Source organism: Eleginops maclovinus, chromosome 10 (assembly GCF_036324505.1).
Source record: "Eleginops maclovinus isolate JMC-PN-2008 ecotype Puerto Natales chromosome 10, JC_Emac_rtc_rv5, whole genome shotgun sequence".
In the NCBI taxonomy this organism is placed as follows: Eukaryota; Metazoa; Chordata; class Actinopteri; order Perciformes; family Eleginopidae; genus Eleginops; species Eleginops maclovinus.
In genome coordinates this window covers 19,546,277-19,563,944 of record NC_086358.1, presented here as the reverse complement: position 1 = coordinate 19,563,944, position 17,668 = coordinate 19,546,277, and the positions used below count along the sequence as shown (strand labels likewise).

The 17,668-nt window shown below is 46.6% G+C and overlaps 3 protein-coding genes across 3 annotated transcripts; all 3 read left to right on the top strand.

The window, feature by feature from the left end:
- Positions 1-215: 215 nt before the first annotated feature.
- LOC134870881 (high choriolytic enzyme 1-like) lies at positions 216-1,013 on the top strand. Its single transcript, XM_063893379.1, has one exon. It carries the CDS (start codon positions 216-218, stop codon positions 1,011-1,013), a length of 798 nt encoding a protein of 265 aa, XP_063749449.1.
- Positions 1,014-7,332: 6,319 nt separating this feature from the next.
- LOC134870875 (high choriolytic enzyme 1-like) lies at positions 7,333-8,130 on the top strand. Its single transcript, XM_063893372.1, has one exon. The coding sequence runs from the start codon at positions 7,333-7,335 to the stop codon at positions 8,128-8,130; it is 798 nt and encodes a 265-aa protein (XP_063749442.1).
- Positions 8,131-16,131: 8,001 nt separating this feature from the next.
- Positions 16,132-16,929, top strand: LOC134870882 (high choriolytic enzyme 1-like). Its single transcript, XM_063893380.1, has one exon. The coding sequence runs from the start codon at positions 16,132-16,134 to the stop codon at positions 16,927-16,929; it is 798 nt and encodes a 265-aa protein (XP_063749450.1).
- The last annotated feature ends 739 nt before the right edge of the window (positions 16,930-17,668 follow it).

The following is a 17,668-nucleotide window of genomic DNA, read 5'->3' as shown; positions in this document are numbered from 1 at the left end:
AATAACCAGAGATAACAAACCGTGTTGAAACAGCAGGTTGGTTTGGTTAGTCCTCCCTGGACAGCTTTACCTAGGCCTAGCAGTAGAGACAACCCATAATCCTCCAGCAGACACACCTGTAGAGGAGAGTATAAAGAGCCTGGACTGAAGTGAGTCAAACATCAAGCTCCAAGCAGTCTCTCCACAGCAGTTCCACAGCAGCTCCACACCTAAAGATGACTCCCTCCGTCGGCCTGCTCCTGCTGCTCCTGCTCGGCCTCTCTCAGGCACATCCTCTCATGGAGGAAGGAAGTGGAGAAGAGGTCCAGGTGGACGAACAAGACGACATCGACATCACTACCAGGATCCTGACCTCCAACAACGCGACCGATGAGATACTGCTGGAAGGAGACCTGCTGGTTCCCAAAACAAGAAACGCCATGACGTGCTGGTCCCAGAGCTGCCTGTGGAAGAAAGCCTCCAACGGCCTGGTGATGATCCCCTTCACTGTGAGCCGGGAGTTCTCCAGCTGGGAGAGGCAGAAGATGGACTACGCTATGAACGCCTTCCACAGCAGCACCTGCCTCCGCTTCGTGCCCCGCCAGAACGAGTACGACTACATCAGCATCGAGAACAAAGCCGGGTGTTACTCCGCTCTGGGGAAAACGGGAGGCCGACAGGTGCTGTCTCTCAACAAGCAGGGCTGCCTCTACCACGGCATCATCCAGCATGAGATCAACCACGCTCTGGGCTTCCAGCACGAGCAGACCAGAAGCGACCGCGACTATTACGTCAGGATCAACTGGGAGAACATCAACCCGCAAATGGCCTACAACTTCTACAAGCAGGCCACCAACAACCTTAACACCCCCTATGACTACTCCTCCATCATGCACTACGGAAAGAGCGCCTTCTCCATCCAGCACGGCAGGGACGCCATCACCCCCATCCCCAACCCCAACGTGCAGATCGGCCAGAGGAGGGGCATGTCCTACTGGGACATCTCCAGGATCAACTTGCTGTACGGCTGCTAAAAACATCATTTTCAAACCTTCTACACCTAAATGTATCATTCACCTTTCAAGTCCTGTGACATCATTATGTCCCTCATGTCCAAAATACTATAATATAATGCAACCTCAATACAAATAAAGTTGATGAGCAGCAATTACTTGTCTCCATTCCCTCATTTGATTCCACCTTTTCATCAATACCTTAGATATACTGAGCTTAATTTCTTCCAATCTAAATTCTACATTGTATGATCTCTTAATAAAAACATAACATTAGGCTACCGGGGACCAGGGACCCAGCACAGGGACTCAGCACCCCCCAGGCGTGTGTGTGTGTGTGTGTGTGTGTGTGTGTGTGTGTGTGTGTGTGTCGTTGTGTGTGTTTCTGAGTTTGCATTATCTCGCCAACACTTGAACTGGGGTATTTTACATTTTTCCTGGGTGCTGCTGAGGACCAAAGGGAGTGAATGAACAAAGTTAGCATGCCAGCGGTTCTGCAGAACATGGCAAAAACTCAGCACTTTTATTTGCGGTCATGTGCCCAATATCACAAATGTTACATTTGTCTCAGTGGACTTTACAGTTTGTACAAATATGAATACGAATAGATGATGCTCGAGTCCTCACTAACACTGACAGAGTGGATCACATCAGTCCAGTTCTGAGGTCTTTACACCGGCTTCCTGTTTGTCAGAGAATTGATTTCAAAGTTCTGCTACTGGTTTATAAAGCACTGAATGGTTTAGGCCCAAAATACATTTCCAATCTCCTGCTGCATTATGAACCATCCAGAACTCTCAGGTCTTCTGGGACGGGTCTTGGATGTGTTTTTTAATAATGTATTTTTCTGAGAAACGTGTGTTTCTACTCGTATGAAGATGACAGTTTAAAACCGGCTCATGCTTCATCGTGTTTGTTCTACATGTAGTTAAAGACACAGACCTCTTCTTTAAAATGTAATTCAAAGATAATTAGGGTCTAGTCATCCTCACTAGGTGCCCGAATCACCTCAACTGGCTCCTTTCAACGCGAAGGAGCAGCGGTTCTCCTCCGAGTCCCTCCCGGATGACTGAACTTCTCACCTTATCCCTAAGGGAGATGCCAGCCACCCTGCGGAGAAATCCCATTTTGGCCGCTTGTATCCGCGATCTCGTTGTTTCGGTCATGACCTATCCTTCATGACCATAGGTGAGGGTAGGAACGAAGATGGCCCGGTAGACAGAGAGCTTTGCCTTCTGGCTCAGCTCCCTTTTCGTCACAACGGTGCGGTAAAGCGACTGCAGTACCGCTCCCGCTGCTCCAATTCTCCGGCCCATCTCACGCTCCATTGTTCCCTCACTCGAGAACAAGACCCCGAGATACTTGAACTCCTTCACTTGGGGTAAGGCTTCATTCCCTACCTGAAATGGACAGTCCATCGGTTTCCTGCTGAGAACCATGGCCTCAGATTTGGAGGTGCTGATCCTCATCCCAGCCGCTTCACACTCGGCCGCGAACCGATCCAGTGAGTGCTGAAGGTCACAGACCGATGAAGCCATTAGGACCACATCATCTGCAAAAAGCAGTGGTGCAATCCTTAGCCCACCGAACTGCAGACCCCCTCCCCCATGACTACGCCTCGAAATCCTGTCCATGAATATCACAAACAGGATTGGTGACAAAGCGCAGCCCTGGCGGAGGCCAACCCTCACCGGAAATCGGTCCGACGTGCTACCGAGGACCCGGACACAGCTCTCGCTTTGAGAGTACAGAGATTGGATGGCCCTGAGTAGAGACCCCCTCACCCCATACTCCCGCAGCACGTTCCACAGTATCTCCCTGGAAACCTGGTCATACGCCTTCTCCAAGTCCACAAACCACATGTAGACCGGATGAGCGTACTACCAGGCCCCCTCCAGGATCCTTGCGAGAGTGAAAAGCTGGTCCGTCGTTCCACGACCAGGACGAAAACCGCATTGTTCCTCTTCAATCTGAGGTTCGACAATCGGCCGGACCCTCCTTTCCAGTACCATAGAGTAAACTTTCCCGGGGAGGCTGAGTAATGTGATGCCTCTGTAATTGGCACACACCCTCTGATCCCCCTTTTTAAAAAGAGGAACCACCACCCCGGTCTGCCACTCCTTTGATACTGTTTCCGACTTCCATGCAATGTTGATGAGACGTGTCAAACATGACAGTCCCTCAACATCCAGAGCCTTCAGCATTTCTGGGCAGATCTCATCCACCCCCGGGGCTTTGCCACTGTGGAGCTGTTTAACTACCTCAGTGACTTCCCCCCGGGAGATTGGAATTGATCCCCCTTCATACTTCAGCTCTGCCTCTAACATAGAGGGCGGAGTTGTCGGATTCAGGAGTTCCTCAAAGTGTTCCTTCCACCGCCCTAACACACTATCAGTTGTGTTCCCTCCTGAGGTTTCGGACGGTTTTCCAGAACAACTTTGGTGCCGACCGAAAATCCTTCTCCGTGGCTTCTCCGAACTTCTCCCACACCCGCTGCTTTGCCTCGGCGACGGCTGAGGCTGCTGCCCTTCGGGCTTGTCGATACCTTGCAACTGCGTCAGGAGTACCCAGGGATAACATATCCTGGAAGGCCTCCTTCTTCAGTCGGACGGCTTCCCTGACCACCGGTGTCCACCAGGAGGTTCGAGGGTTACCGCCCCTTGAGGCACCTAAAACCTTGAGACCACAGCTCCCCGCCGCAGCTTCGGCAATGGAGGCTTTGAACATCGCCCACTCTGGTTCAAGAGGCGACCCTCTCGTCCACTGGGGTAAACTCCAACAAAGCGGCACTCAACCGGGGGCTTGTGAGTATCCCCACACCCGCTCGGCGCCTCACACCTTGGGCAACTCCGGAGAAGAATAGAGTCCAACCCTTATCCAGAAGTAAGGTTCCAGAGCCGACGCTGTGTGTAGAGGTGAGCCCCACCAGATCCAACTGGTAACGCTCCACCTCCCGCACAAGCTCCGGCTCCTTCCGCCCCAGAGAGGTGACATTCCACGTCCCCAAAGCCAGCTTCTGTCGCCTGAGTCTGGTCCGTCGAGACCCTCTGCTTTCACTGCCACCCTTCTGGCAGCGCACCTGACCCCATCGTTGTTTCTCGTAGGTGGTGGGCCTGTGGGACGGAGAAACGGAGGTGTTGCCCACATTGCTTTTTCGGGCTGTGCCCGGCCGGGTATCCTCGCTTTCAAGTTTGTTTGTCAGGAGGTCTTTTGAACCAATCTTAGTCTGGCCCCTTACCTGAGACCTATTTGCCATGGGAGATCCTACCAGGATCACAAGGTTCCAGACAACACAGCCACCAGGTTCATCGGGGCACGCAAACCTCTCCACCACGATAAGGTGCTGGTTCTCGGATATTGTAAAGGATTATTATTATTTTTATTTTTATTTTTCCATTTTGAAAGCATGTTTGAACCCCGCAACATATGTGAAAAGTCACCAAACGCGCGTCAGGACTGGTGAAAATGGACATGTGAAATGTGTTCCAGAACTTTGCGTAAAGAAATGCGCAAGCCACGCACACTTCAGTTTTTAACGTAAACTTCCCCCACTTTAAGGTTCTTGTAAACAAATAAACAGGGTGCGAACTGGAGGGGAGCAGGGGGAGCTATAGCTCCCCTAGTGGTGACATGAGCTCCCCTGGGAACATGGTTTGCGAAATTTTAGGGGAGCTCTCTAAAATATTGATATGATGACCAAATAAATGCCATTTTGGGTAATGTTTTTTTCAAAGGTGTAAAATAAGTGAAATAAAATTCTATTCATAGTTGTCAGGCTGTATGACGTCAAAATGCCCAGTTGGCGGGCAAGAAAGGCATTCGATAGCTCTTCTAGTTCTACCACCGGAATTTACCTAGGATCACCGATTACCTTTCATTCAAAATCAATGAATATCTCTACCTTAATGTGTTCTGACTGAGTAATACAATGCAAGACAGTTGTTGTTCGGTTGGTTGTTCAAATCGGCGAGGAGACAAGCCAGGACTAGGCATATCAGCAGCAGAAAAAAAACCAGGTTGTGGTTACAGTCAATAAGACGTGACCCCTGACTTCGGAGATGCCATCAAAGTTTGGCAGCCCTCAAAGTATACACGTGAATAGTTGAATTTGCAAATAATTATTTTCTTACAAATCAGCCCTCTGTCTCAAAACAAGCTTCAGCAGCTAACTGGTAAAGTGTAGGCTGAACTAGGTTAGCCTACTGTTATCCTGGGAAAGCATAGCATCCTCTGAGCTAGATAACTCTCACCCTCAATTTGCGATATTCAGCCAGTCTATGAAACTACACGATTCATAACACGGTGACGGTGGTTTAAGTATTAAGTTTGCGTAGCCCATACATGCTCGGTAAATCTGTTTCTGTTTCATGTAAATGTAGACCTTTGGCACCCCGTGTGCAACGGATTTTCTATTTAATAGGCCTATGTCACAGATCAGAATCCCCCCCCCCCCCCTCAAAAAAAAAAAAAAAAAAAAATCCGGCTCCCCCGGACACCGTGGTATAGTTCGCACACTGCAAATAAAATTTGGTACATACATCTAGGGTGAGGAGACGAACCAAAAAGCCTCTTGGATGGGTATGAAAAAACTTACAGGAAGTCGGCCACTTTGAATTTGGCGTTTGGAAAAACGCAATTCATCGCGTTTTTCACCCTCCGTACTTTGAGGAACTCCTCCTAGGGCATTTATCCGGTCGACTCCAAACTTGGAAAGTAACGTCTCGAGACCTGGGCGGTAAAACGATATCCAACTGATTTTTTTTTCGCACGTTGTTGTCATAATGTGGGGCCCATTTTCACGTTCGCGCGATGCTAAGTGATCCCTTGCCATGGAAAACGATGATGTCATAGATTTCAGATGGCGGTTAACCCTGCTGCCTTGAACAGCTCTACGTCAAATCGGACATTTAAAAATGTCGCGTTTCCTTGGCATCACCATAAAACACGGTGTCGCAGTAACTCTGTGGAAAATGGTCCGATTGCCACCAAACTTCACGTGTACATAACCGGTCCATGCCTCAACAGCTCTACGTCAAATCTGAGGTTTCAAAATGTGGCGTTTCCATGGCAACATATCCCTCGCCATAAAACATGATGTCGCGGTAACTCTGGGGAAAATGGTCCGATCGCCACCAAGCTTCAAGTGAACGTCGCCGGTCCAAGCCTCAACAGCTCTACGTCAAATTGGATGTTTTTTAAATGTCGCGTTTCCATGGCAACGCATTCCTCGTCATAAAACACGATGTCGCAGAAACTGTGGAAAATGGTCCGCTCTCCACGAAGCTTCACATGTACATCACTGGTCCACGCCTCAACAGCTCTACTTAAAATCAGAGGTGTCATCATCTGCGTTTCCATGGCAACTTTTTGTTGCTAAAACTTTTCACCCAACTAAAGGCACAAATGATGCTCCTGTCATAAGGGTTTATGAGGATGCCTGATATGTCTGGGTCACTAACCATATGGATACCTCCCTAAAACATAAGACAAACTAAATATGAAAACATTACATTTATTTGAAGGATTATGGACTTTATTGAGCTTTGATAAAGACAGGACATTAAAATGGTCACAAAGTGGGCGAGTCTCTGAGCTTTCATGTTTCTTTATTATTGTGTCTCCACTGAAACTGGAGGACAGTGTGGTGGTGTATCAGCAGATCAGGTGAGTGAATCAGATTACTGGATCGATTTGTTTCTGCAGTTATTGTCGTGAAGATGTTCGGGTTCTTATTATAATGTCACAAAATAACAAAATGTATAATAAATACACAGGGAGACATTCCACTCGTCATAGCAAAATAAGCACAGGTGTGATTACTAAATGAAGGAAGACGTTCACACATGTATTTGGCCCGTTATTGCATTAATGTTAAACTGTGCATTTGTCTAAATTGTTTCATGAGAGCAAAAAAATAAAAGAATACAAAAGAGTTGTGTTGTTATGTAAATCTGGAATCACAGTTTACATGCTTTTAATACAGTGCACAGCACTGGTCGCCTCTCTTTGCAAAATAAGAAAACAAAATAAAGGTTGGTATCACAAAAGTCTTTAGGTCTGCAGAGGTCTAGCTAAATATACCCCACCCACTGACCCTTACATGTTGAACTATCTAATAACCAGAGATAACAAACCATGTTGAAACAGCAGGTTGGTTTGGTTAGTTCTCCCTGAACAGCTTTACTTAGGCCTAGCAGTGGAGACAACCCATAATCCTCCAGCAGACACACCTGTAGAGGAGAGTATAAAGAGCCTGGACTGAAGTGAGTCAAACATCAAGCTCCAAGCAGTCTCTCCACAGCAGCTCCACAGCAGCTCCACAGCAGCTCCAGACCCTAAGATGACTCCCTCCGTCGGCCTGCTCCTGCTGCTCCTGCTCGGCCTCTCTCAGGCACATCCTCTCATAGAGGAAGGAAGTGGAGAAGAGGTCCAGGTAGACGAACAAGACGACATCGACATCACTACCAGGATCCTGACCTCCAACAACGCGACCGATGAGATACTGCTGGAAGGAGACCTGCTGGTTCCCAAAACAAGAAACGCCATGACATGCTGGTCCCAGAGCTGCCTGTGGAAGAAAGCCTCCAACGGCCTGGTGATGATCCCCTTCACTGTGAGCCGGGAGTTCTCCAGCTGGGAGAGGCAGAAGATGGACTACGCTATGAACGCCTTCCACAGCAGCACCTGCCTCCGCTTCGTGCCCCGCCAGAACGAGTACGACTACATCAGCATCGAGAACAAAGCCGGGTGTTTCTCCGCTCTGGGGAAAACGGGAGGCCGACAGGTGCTGTCTCTCAACAAGCAGGGCTGCCTCTACCACGGCATCATCCAGCACGAGATCAACCACGCTCTGGGCTTCCAGCACGAGCAGACCAGAAGCGACCGCGACTACTACGTCAGGATCAACTGGGAGAACATCAACCCGCAAATGGCCTACAACTTCTACAAGCAGGCCACCAACAACCTGAACACCCCCTACGACTACTCCTCCATCATGCACTACGGAAAGAGCGCCTTCTCCATCCAGCACGGCAGGGACGCCATCACCCCTATCCCCAACCCCAACGTGCAGATCGGCCAAAGGAGGGGCATGTCCTACTGGGACATCTCCAGGATCAACTTGCTGTACGGCTGCTAAAAACATCATTTTCAAACCTTCTACACCTAAATGTATCATTCACCTTTCAAGTCCTGTGACAACATTATGTCCCTCATGTCCAAAATACTATAATATAATGCAACCTCAATACAAATAAAGTTGATGAGCAGCAATTACTTGTCTCCATTCCCTCATTTGATTCCACCTTTTCATCAATACTTTACATATACTGAGCTTATTTTCTTACAATCTAAATCCTACATTGTATGATCTCTTAATAAAAAGATAACATTAGGCTACCGGGGACCAGGGAACAGCACAGGGACTCAGCACCCCCCAGGCCTCTGTCGCCCAATGGACTAATACCTATATGAGACAGAGGGTAATGAAGTCACTGGATTGAGGGAAGATGAATAGACGTAAAGAATCAAACGCTCAGTTCAGGCCGCCAGAGACGGCAGCTCCTGTTGCCTGTGTGTGTGTGTGTGTGTGTGTGTGTGTGTGTGTGTGTGTGTGTGTGTGTGTGTGTGTGTTTCTACTTGTATCAAGATGACAGTTTTAAACCGGCTCATGCTTCATTGTGTTTGTACTACATGTAGCTAGAGACACAGACCTCTTCTTTAAAATGTAATTCAAAGATAATTTATGTTTTGGTCTTGTAGTTAATATTTCACATCATATGATTGGAATAATATATAAAAACCTTGTATGATTTTGTTGCTAAAACTTTTCACCCAGCTAAAGGCACAAATGATGCTCCTGTCATAAGGGTTTATGAGGATGCCTGATATGTCTGGGTCACTAACCATATGGATACCTCCCTAAAACATAAGACAAACTAAATATGAAAACATTACATTTATTTTAAGGATTATGGACTTTATTGAGCTTTGATAAAGACAGGACATTAAAATGGTCACAAAGTGGGAGGGTCTCTGAGCTTTCATGTTTCTTTATTATTGTGTCTCCACTGAAACTGGAGGACAGTCTGGTGATGTATCAGCAGATCAGGTGAGTGAATCAGTTTACTGGATCGATTTGTTTCTGAAGTTATTGTCGTGAAGATGTTCGGGTTCTTATTATAATGTCACAAAATAACAAAATGTAAAATAAATACACAGGGAGACATTCCACTCGTCATAGCAAAATAAGCACAGGTGTGATTAGGCATGGCAAGTTTGTTTTTATAGCACCTTTCAACACAATTCAAAGTGCTTTACAAAAATGAAGGACATTAAGAACATTTAGAAGTAGTGCAGCATAAACACATCATAGAAAGAAAAAAGGTAATTTAAAAGCAAATACAATAAGATAAACACAGCAGGTATAAAATACATGAATAAAAGTTGTAATGCAGAATCAAAGTTACAGTGCAATGTTTGATAAGAATAGTTCAATTAAAAGCAGAGGCAAACAGAAAGGTTTTCAGCCTGGATTTAAAAGTAGTAAGAGTTGCAGCGGACAAGTTTTTCTAGATCCTGCTGTGACATTAGTCCTTTTTAATTGGACCATAGTCTCCTGGTGAAATGGTAATGTAAATTTGTGTATCATCTGCATAGCTATGGTAACTTGTTTTGGTGCTTTTCATTATCTGAGCCAGTGGTTGTGTACAAAAGCCCATCTGTTTGTTTTCAAATCTGGTCATTCCTTGTATCGTTCAGTGTGATTTGGTCAGGCAGTTAATTGGCCACCTATCTCTTGGCCCTATATAGTTGTAGCTCACCTTGTTGCATGCTAATCGCGATTAGCACGCTTATACTGATGTAGCACAGTTTAGCCTCATCTTGAGCTAGCTAATTCTATTTGTACAATAATGTATGCTGCATGTGTGCGGGCTATGTGTAAGTCTAATGTTTAGCTTCAGTTAAACTACTTCAAGCCACACGTAGCCTTTCTTTTCTGTGTTACAGAATCACACCTTACAGACCTTACACACCTATCTATATCTGTATCAGCAAGTACAATCACTTCAGTACTCTGTATTGTGGGTGTGAAGACTCAATAAATGACGACTCAATAGCATTTCTCTGGATGCCGTTTTCCCCCTTTGTGTTCTGATCGGACATTCTGTAGAGGTTGCCACCGGAAACAAAGTATCAGCATCAGTCCTCCAAACAATTCTTTTCAGGTAGCATGAAGATGTTAAAGAGAAGAGGCCCCAAGATGGAGCCTTGAGGAACCCCACATGTCATATTTGTCAGCCCTGATGTGTAGCTGCCTATAGAAACAAAGTGTTTCTGTCCTTTAAGTAGGATTCAAACCAAATTAGAACTGTTGCCGAAAGTCCCAACCCGTTTTTTAGTCGGTCTAGTAATAGACGGTGTCAAATGCAGTGCTGAGATCTAATAATACTAACACTGAGATTCTGTCTGTGTTTAAGCGGATGTCATTGGTGACCTTAATAAGAGCAGTCTCATTGCTGTGGTGCGGTCCAAAGCCGGACTGGAACACATCAAAACAGTTATTTGCATCCAAGAAATTACTCAGTTGTTTAAAACTTTTTCAATGATTTTACCTAGAAATGGGAGGTTTGATATGGGCCTGTAATTATTCATTACTGAAGCGTCTAGATTATTGTTTTTTAAGAATGGTTTGATTACTGCAGTTTTCAGGGCCTGTGGAAATACCCGAGTGAAGAGACCTGTTTACTATATGAAGTATATCTGAGGACATGCTATGAAAAATATTTTTGAAAAAGCTTGTAGGTATAATATCAAGACAGCAGGAGGAGGACTTCCGATGTTGAATAATGTCCTCTAGGTCTTTATCCTTAATCTGATGGAATTGTTGTCAAGATCCTTGTTTTGTGTTTGTAGTTTCCTGTTTTATTTTTGAAATATTTTCCCTTGGTTGTGTCTGGTGTAGTTTTACTTCCTTTCTTTGGTTTTCCTTGTGTCTGATTGTCTCATTGTTGTCACCTGTTGCCCTGGTGTTTCTGCCTCCCCTCCCCAGCTGGGTCTTGTCTTGTGATTAGTCCGTTTGTATTTAATCGAGCTTTCCAATGTGTTCTTAATCAGTTCGTTGTCGTCCTTCACGTATCAAGTTAAGTGTTGTTCATGTCCTGGATTTCTCTAAACTTTGATTTCTAAACTTCGCTTTTTGTTGAATGTGTATTCCACCTCCTTGTGCTGCACTTGGACCCTGCCTGTTTCGCTCCAGGCATGCTAGCCCTCTGCCCGTTCCCAACATAGCTCCTTTTGTGGACCCCTTTTTGGGATCACGTCTGGCCTTTGGAGGCCCGCGGAGCATTCAACAGGCTCAAAAGAAGCGCAAGGCCAGTCCACCAGCCAGTGCTCCTGCAGCCGAGCCTCCGGCAGCCGAGCCTCCTGCAGCCAAGCCTCCAGCAGCCGAGCCTCCTGCAGCCGAGCCTCATGCAGCCAGTGCTCCTGCAGCCGAGCCTCATGCAGCCGAGCTTCATGCAGCCAAGCCTCCAGCAGCCGAGCCTCCTGTAGCCGAGCCTCATGCAGCCGAGCCTCCTGCAGCCAAGCCTCCTTCAGCCACGCTTACGGCTCAAGTTTTGTCCCTAGAGTTCCGGCCCTAGCCGCCATGTTTCCAGGCCAAGCCCTGACTGCCATGACTCCAAGCCCAGCCCTGGCCACCATGCTTCCAGCTGCGGTCCGGCCCACTCCAGCCACTCCTGTTCTGTTGTCGGCCCGGCTCACTCCATCCCCTCCTGTACTGTCAGCAGCACGGGCCACTCCGTCCCTTCCTGTCCTGTCGGCGGCCCGGCCGACTCCAGTCCCGCTTGGCCGGCCGACTCCAGTCCCAATTTGCCAAGCCGACATCATGTCCTACTCCGTTGGGGGTCCTGCCATCACCTGGTTCGATGGGGGTCCTGCCATCACCTGGTTCGATGGGGGTCCTGCCAACATCTGCTCCTGTTCCATTGGGGGTCTCACCGACATGTACTCTTGTCTCCTCGGTGGCCCTGCCGCCTCCTGCTCCAGGTGCTCCTTAGCTTCCTCCGGAGGGGTCCCGCTGGACCCCCTCAACCCACCCTGCTGAACTTTTGTGACTTTGTTTTGGGATGTCTGGAATCCACCCGTTGAGAGGGGGGTTCTGTCGATTGCGTTGATTTTGGCTCAACACAAGAAAGCAGTCAGCGATGGGACAGTTGTGAAGGAGTGCTTAAATGCGGCTACAGAGACTTTACTTGACCGTAAACAAAACGACGTGAAAAAATTAAGCAAATCCCATTGTCAGCTTTCACAACGACCAGAAAATCTGAACTATTAGCAGAGGATGTACTGGCACAGCTTGATGCAGCTGTTCAGAACGCAGTATGCATATCCTTAGCCATTGATGAGTCCACAGATATCACAGATAATGCCCAGCTTTTGGTGTATGTGAGATTTCTTCACAAAGACAAGAAAGAGATATGTGAGGACCTGTTGGGTTTAATCCCACTTGAGACACACACAAGAGGAGAAGATATATATGAGGGCATAAAGGAGATGCTCACAAAAAGAAAGATAAATCTGAAGCAAGTAGTCTCAGTCACCACAGATTGTGCACCTGCCATGTTTGGGAGAGAGAAGGGGGCTGTGGCACAGATGAAACAAGACAACCCTGATCTCATAGCCTACCACTGTATCATCCACCAGACTGTTCTCTGTGCCATTCTTTCTGAAGGGTTTGCTGAAGTAATGAATACCATGATGAAACTCATCAACTTCCTCAGGGTATCCTCATCCCATCAGCATCGAGTGCTGAGAGAATTTATGAAAGAAATGGAAGCAGATGCAAATGACCTACTACTCCACAACAACGTGTGATGGCTGAGCAAAGGGAATGCACTGGGACACTTCTGGTCCATCCGAAAGGAAATAGCTGCTTTCTTACAGCAGCTCAAGAGTCAAAAAGCAACACCGTTTACAAACTTTTTGCAAGATAAGCACAAGATGGATGTAGTGGCTTTTTTGGTGGACATCACAGGACACCTTAATGAGCTCAGTTTAAAGCTGCAGGGTCAGAAAAATTCTGTGTGCGACTTGATGAAAACTGTCCACTCCTTCCAGATGAAGCTGGACATGTTCAAACAAGATATCCATGGAGAGTGTGAGCACTTCAAACAAATGCGGGAACAAAGTCAGGGTGAGAGAAACATTTCCCCTTATGTCGGCTTCATAGACAAGCTGATTGGAAAATTCTATCAACGATTTGACAGCTTCAACCTTGGACACCAGCTCCTCCTGCTAATCGAGAATCCATTCCTTATCAGAGAAATCAGAGAATTTTCAAAGGAGGTGACACAGACCTTCAAGTGGGCACATCCTGGATCTTTACATTTAGAGCTCACTGATCTGCAAACAGATTTTGCTCTGAGAGAGCATTTTGTAACAACTGACTGCTATTTTCTGGTTAGAGATTGTGCCCGAAACTATGTTCCCTAGTCTAACCAAAGTAGCACTACACACTTTAACCATGTTTGGAACAACTTACAGCTGTGAGACAGCTTTCTCTACGATGAACATTATTAAAACAAAGTACCGTTCCAGGCTCACCAATGAGCATGAGAATGCCACTAACCCCATTTAAGCCAAGATTCAAACTGCTGGCAGGATAGTTACATGCCCACTTCTCTCACTAGGAAAGGAAGTTGGAAAGGGAGGAAGGAAAGGAGGAAAGAAGAGAGGAGAAAGGGAGCTGCTCAGAGCTCTGCACTTTTCTTTTATTCAGTAAATTCTGCCCTGTTCTGTTTTACTTTAAATGTAGACATTAGCCTAAGGTTCCTGTGTTATTTTATTTGAAATGTAGTTGATACATGTTTAAAAAAGGGGGTGGGGAGCTTTAAAGGTCTTTTGTTTATTTCTTTTCTTGAAGATGCACTTTTATTTTATTCAGAAGATTCTGAATGATTTTACATTACTTGAAATATAGGCCCTAAGTCCAGGCGGCTCATAGCTGTGTTTGCACTTTTTATTTTTTAATATTTATAGCATTTCAGCTGAAGGGCCACATATTCAAAAGATGGGAAGGTTCCAAAAGATATCTGCTTGCATTGAAGGGAATCATTAAACAGAATAGCAACTCGACCCCCTTTCTTATGCATTCTTGCCTGACGCCTAAAACTAAAGTTGGGAGGGGTTGATTCAATAAGAACTATCCAAGTTTCAGTTAAAAACATAGAATCCAGATAGTGCTTGGTGATAAAATCATTGATTAAAAATGTCTTTCCTGCTAACGACCTGACATTTAATAAAGCTAGTTTAAGCTTGTTGACTACACTATCAGTCTGATTTTGTGTGACAAGCTGTGACTGACGTGGAATCACAGCTAAATTTGATAAATTCACACTAACAGTTGAACACTTTCTGTTTCTAAGCTGATTCACCGTGCGCAATCTATAACCTATCAACACAGATATCGGCAAAGCTATTGGCAGGCAGGGTCCCGGCATGTTCTGGAAAGATTTGAGAGTGCCATACGCCCTTGAGCCTGGACCCAGCACATATCAGTTAGAGATTGTTGCCTTTTTTACACACACATCCTTATCAGGCTCTGGAGACAGCGGATGCGGTCTCGAAGGGGGAGGAGGTGGTGCACGTTTTGGTTTGGATGATTGTGGTAGGCATGGTGATGAATACAGGGGAGCTGGTGCACGTGTCTGCTTCGGTGATTGTAGTAGGCGCCGTTGAGGGACGGGGGTCAGCTTGCGAATTTCCTGAACCTCCTTCAGCCAGGAGAATAGGCGGTCAGGGAACTGCTGGTAGGGGGAGTCTGGGCCCAGAGAGCTGGATGGCGGTTTGGGTGTTGAAGGGAGAGTATCCTCAAAGGTGTTGATAAGGGCGACGGGTGGTAGTGGAGACTCCTCCTTTTGTCTCATAGGTCTCCCATAATCATGACTCTTCTCAGGCAGGTGCAGTGATACGTCTTCAAGGTTTTCTATGCTGTGTCTCCTGTTTTGATTCTTCTTGTTGCTTGTCCTTGGCATAGGGAGCGGATTGATGACGCAGGCAGTTGAATATGTTGGAAATAAATAATTTTACTCCTGACTGGTTCAAAAAAGATGTCTGCACTCCCAGAAAAAGTTAAAATTGTCAATAAAATGGACAAAATGTTCAGTACAGGCAGTTGAGAGCCACGTGTTCAGTGCAAACAATCTGCTGAATCTCTCCACTGCTCTTCTGACTGGTAGTAGAGGGCCACTGATGAATACCTCAGCATTTAGAGAGCTGACCGTTTTCAACAGACAGTTAAAGTCTTCTTTCAGCACTTATGACTGTTGTTTCACGACATCTTTTGTTCCAATGTGCAGTACCACATTTTTCACAGTCGGGTGTTCAGCCCCAATATGCAGGATCTTGTCAGCCAAGTTAGAGACCATATGCTTGGGAAATCAGAGTACTTTGGTGTTGTTTAGACTTTTGAAATGTTTTACAGCAAAGTTTCCCACAATCAGAGTTTCAAGCTTAGTCGTTAGCTTTCCCTGTAGCCTTTTACTTTCCGAATAACTTTTGGTCCTTACCCTGCTGTGTGAAGAGAACATGTTATCCAGTTCATCAGAAAAAGTAACCTCTTTCTACTGATTGAAGGAACAGTTTCACACATGTATTTGGCCAGTTATTGCATTAATGTTAAACTGTGCATTTGTCTAAATTGTTTCATGAGAGCAAAAAAACCAAAATACTACAAAAGAGTTGTGTTGTTATCTAAATCTGAAATCACAGTTTAAGTACATGCTTTTAATACAGTGCACAGCACTGGTCACCTCTCTTTGCAAAATAAGAAAACAAAATAAAGGTTGGTATCACAAAAGTCTTTAGGTCTGCAGAGGTCTAGCTAAACATACCCCACCCACTGACCCTTACATGTTGAACTATCTAATAACCAGAGATAACAAACCATGTTGAAACAGCAGGTTGGTTTGGTTAGTCCTCCCTGAACAGCTTTACTTAGGCCTAGCAGTAGAGACAACCCATAATCCTCCAGCAGACACACCTGTAGAGGAGAGTATAAAGAGCCTGGACTGAAGTGAGTCAAACATCAAGCTCCAAGCAGTCTCTCCACAGCAGCTCCACAGCAGCTCCAGACCTGAAGATGAATCCCTCCGTCGGCCTGCTCCTGCTGCTCCTGCTCGGCCTCTCTCAGGCACATCCTCTCATGGAGGAAGGAAGTGGAGAAGAGGTCCAGGTGGACGAACAAGACGACATCGACATCACTACCAGGATCCTGACCTCCAACAACGCGACCGATGAGATACTGCTGGAAGGAGACCTGCTGGTTCCCAAAACTAGAAACGCCATGACGTGCTGGTCCCAGAGCTGCCTGTGGAAGAAAGCCTCCAACGGCCTGGTGATGATCCCCTTCACTGTGAGCCGGGAGTTCTCCAGCTGGGAGAGGCAGAAGATGGACTACGCTATGAACGCCTTCCACAGCAGCACCTGCCTCCGCTTCGTGCCCCGTCAGAACGAGTACGACTACATCAGCATCGAGAACAAAGCCGGGTGTTTCTCCGCTCTGGGGAAAACGGGGGGCCGACAGGTGCTGTCTCTCAACAAGCAGGGCTGCCTCTACCACGGCATCATCCAGCACGAGATCAACCACGCTCTGGGCTTCCAGCACGAGCAGACCAGAAGCGACCGCGACTATTACGTCAGGATCAACTGGGAGAACATCAACCCGCAAATGGCCTACAACTTCTACAAGCAGGCCACCAACAACCTGAACACCCCCTACGACTACTCCTCCATCATGCACTACGGAAAGAGCGCCTTCTCCATCCAGCACGGCAGGGACGCCATCACCCCTATCCCCAACCCCAACGTGCAGATCGGCCAGAGGAGGGGCATGTCCTATTGGGACATCTCCAGGATCAACTTGCTGTACGGCTGCTAAAAACATCATTTTCAAACCTTCTACACCTAAATGTATCATTCACCTTTCAAGTCCTGTGACATCATTATGTCCCTCATGTCCAAAATACTATAATATAATGCAACCTCAATACAAATAAAGTTGATGAGCAGCAATTACTTGTCTCCATTCCCTCATTTGATTCCGCCTTTGACTCTTCCTTTTCCTCCATATCCTTCATTGACTGAGCTAAATTTCTTCCAATCAAATGCTAAATGTTGTGATTTTTGAAGTGCAAACACAATCAGCCCAGTGAAAAGCTGTTGTTAAGTATTCTTCTTCTTCTCCGCAACCAAAGTGATTCTTTCAAATGTCCCTCCCTTCATAACTGATGAGTTCCTCAGTAGAGAGCTGTCCAGACACGGACACTTGTTTCTCCGGTGAAAAAGATGCTGTCTGGGTGTAAGTCTCAGTTACTGAAGCACGTGGTGTCTCATCAGGTCTATATGATACTGACAATCGGAACGCGGAGCTCAACTTCCGCTTTCACGTTAAAGTAGATGATTATGACTACGGGATTTTTGCAACCTCATCAGTTATGAAATGTTTTGGTTGCGGGGAAGAGGGAAACAACGTGAGTGCCTGTCCGAGGTGCGGGGACTCGAGTCCACCTGGGCCGTCTGCCGCTGTTCTGGTTGTAATGGAGCAGCGGGCGGCTGCTGCTGACGAAGGGGTGTCTCCAGCGGCGGCTGCGACGCCCTGCTGCTGACAGCGACGCTGC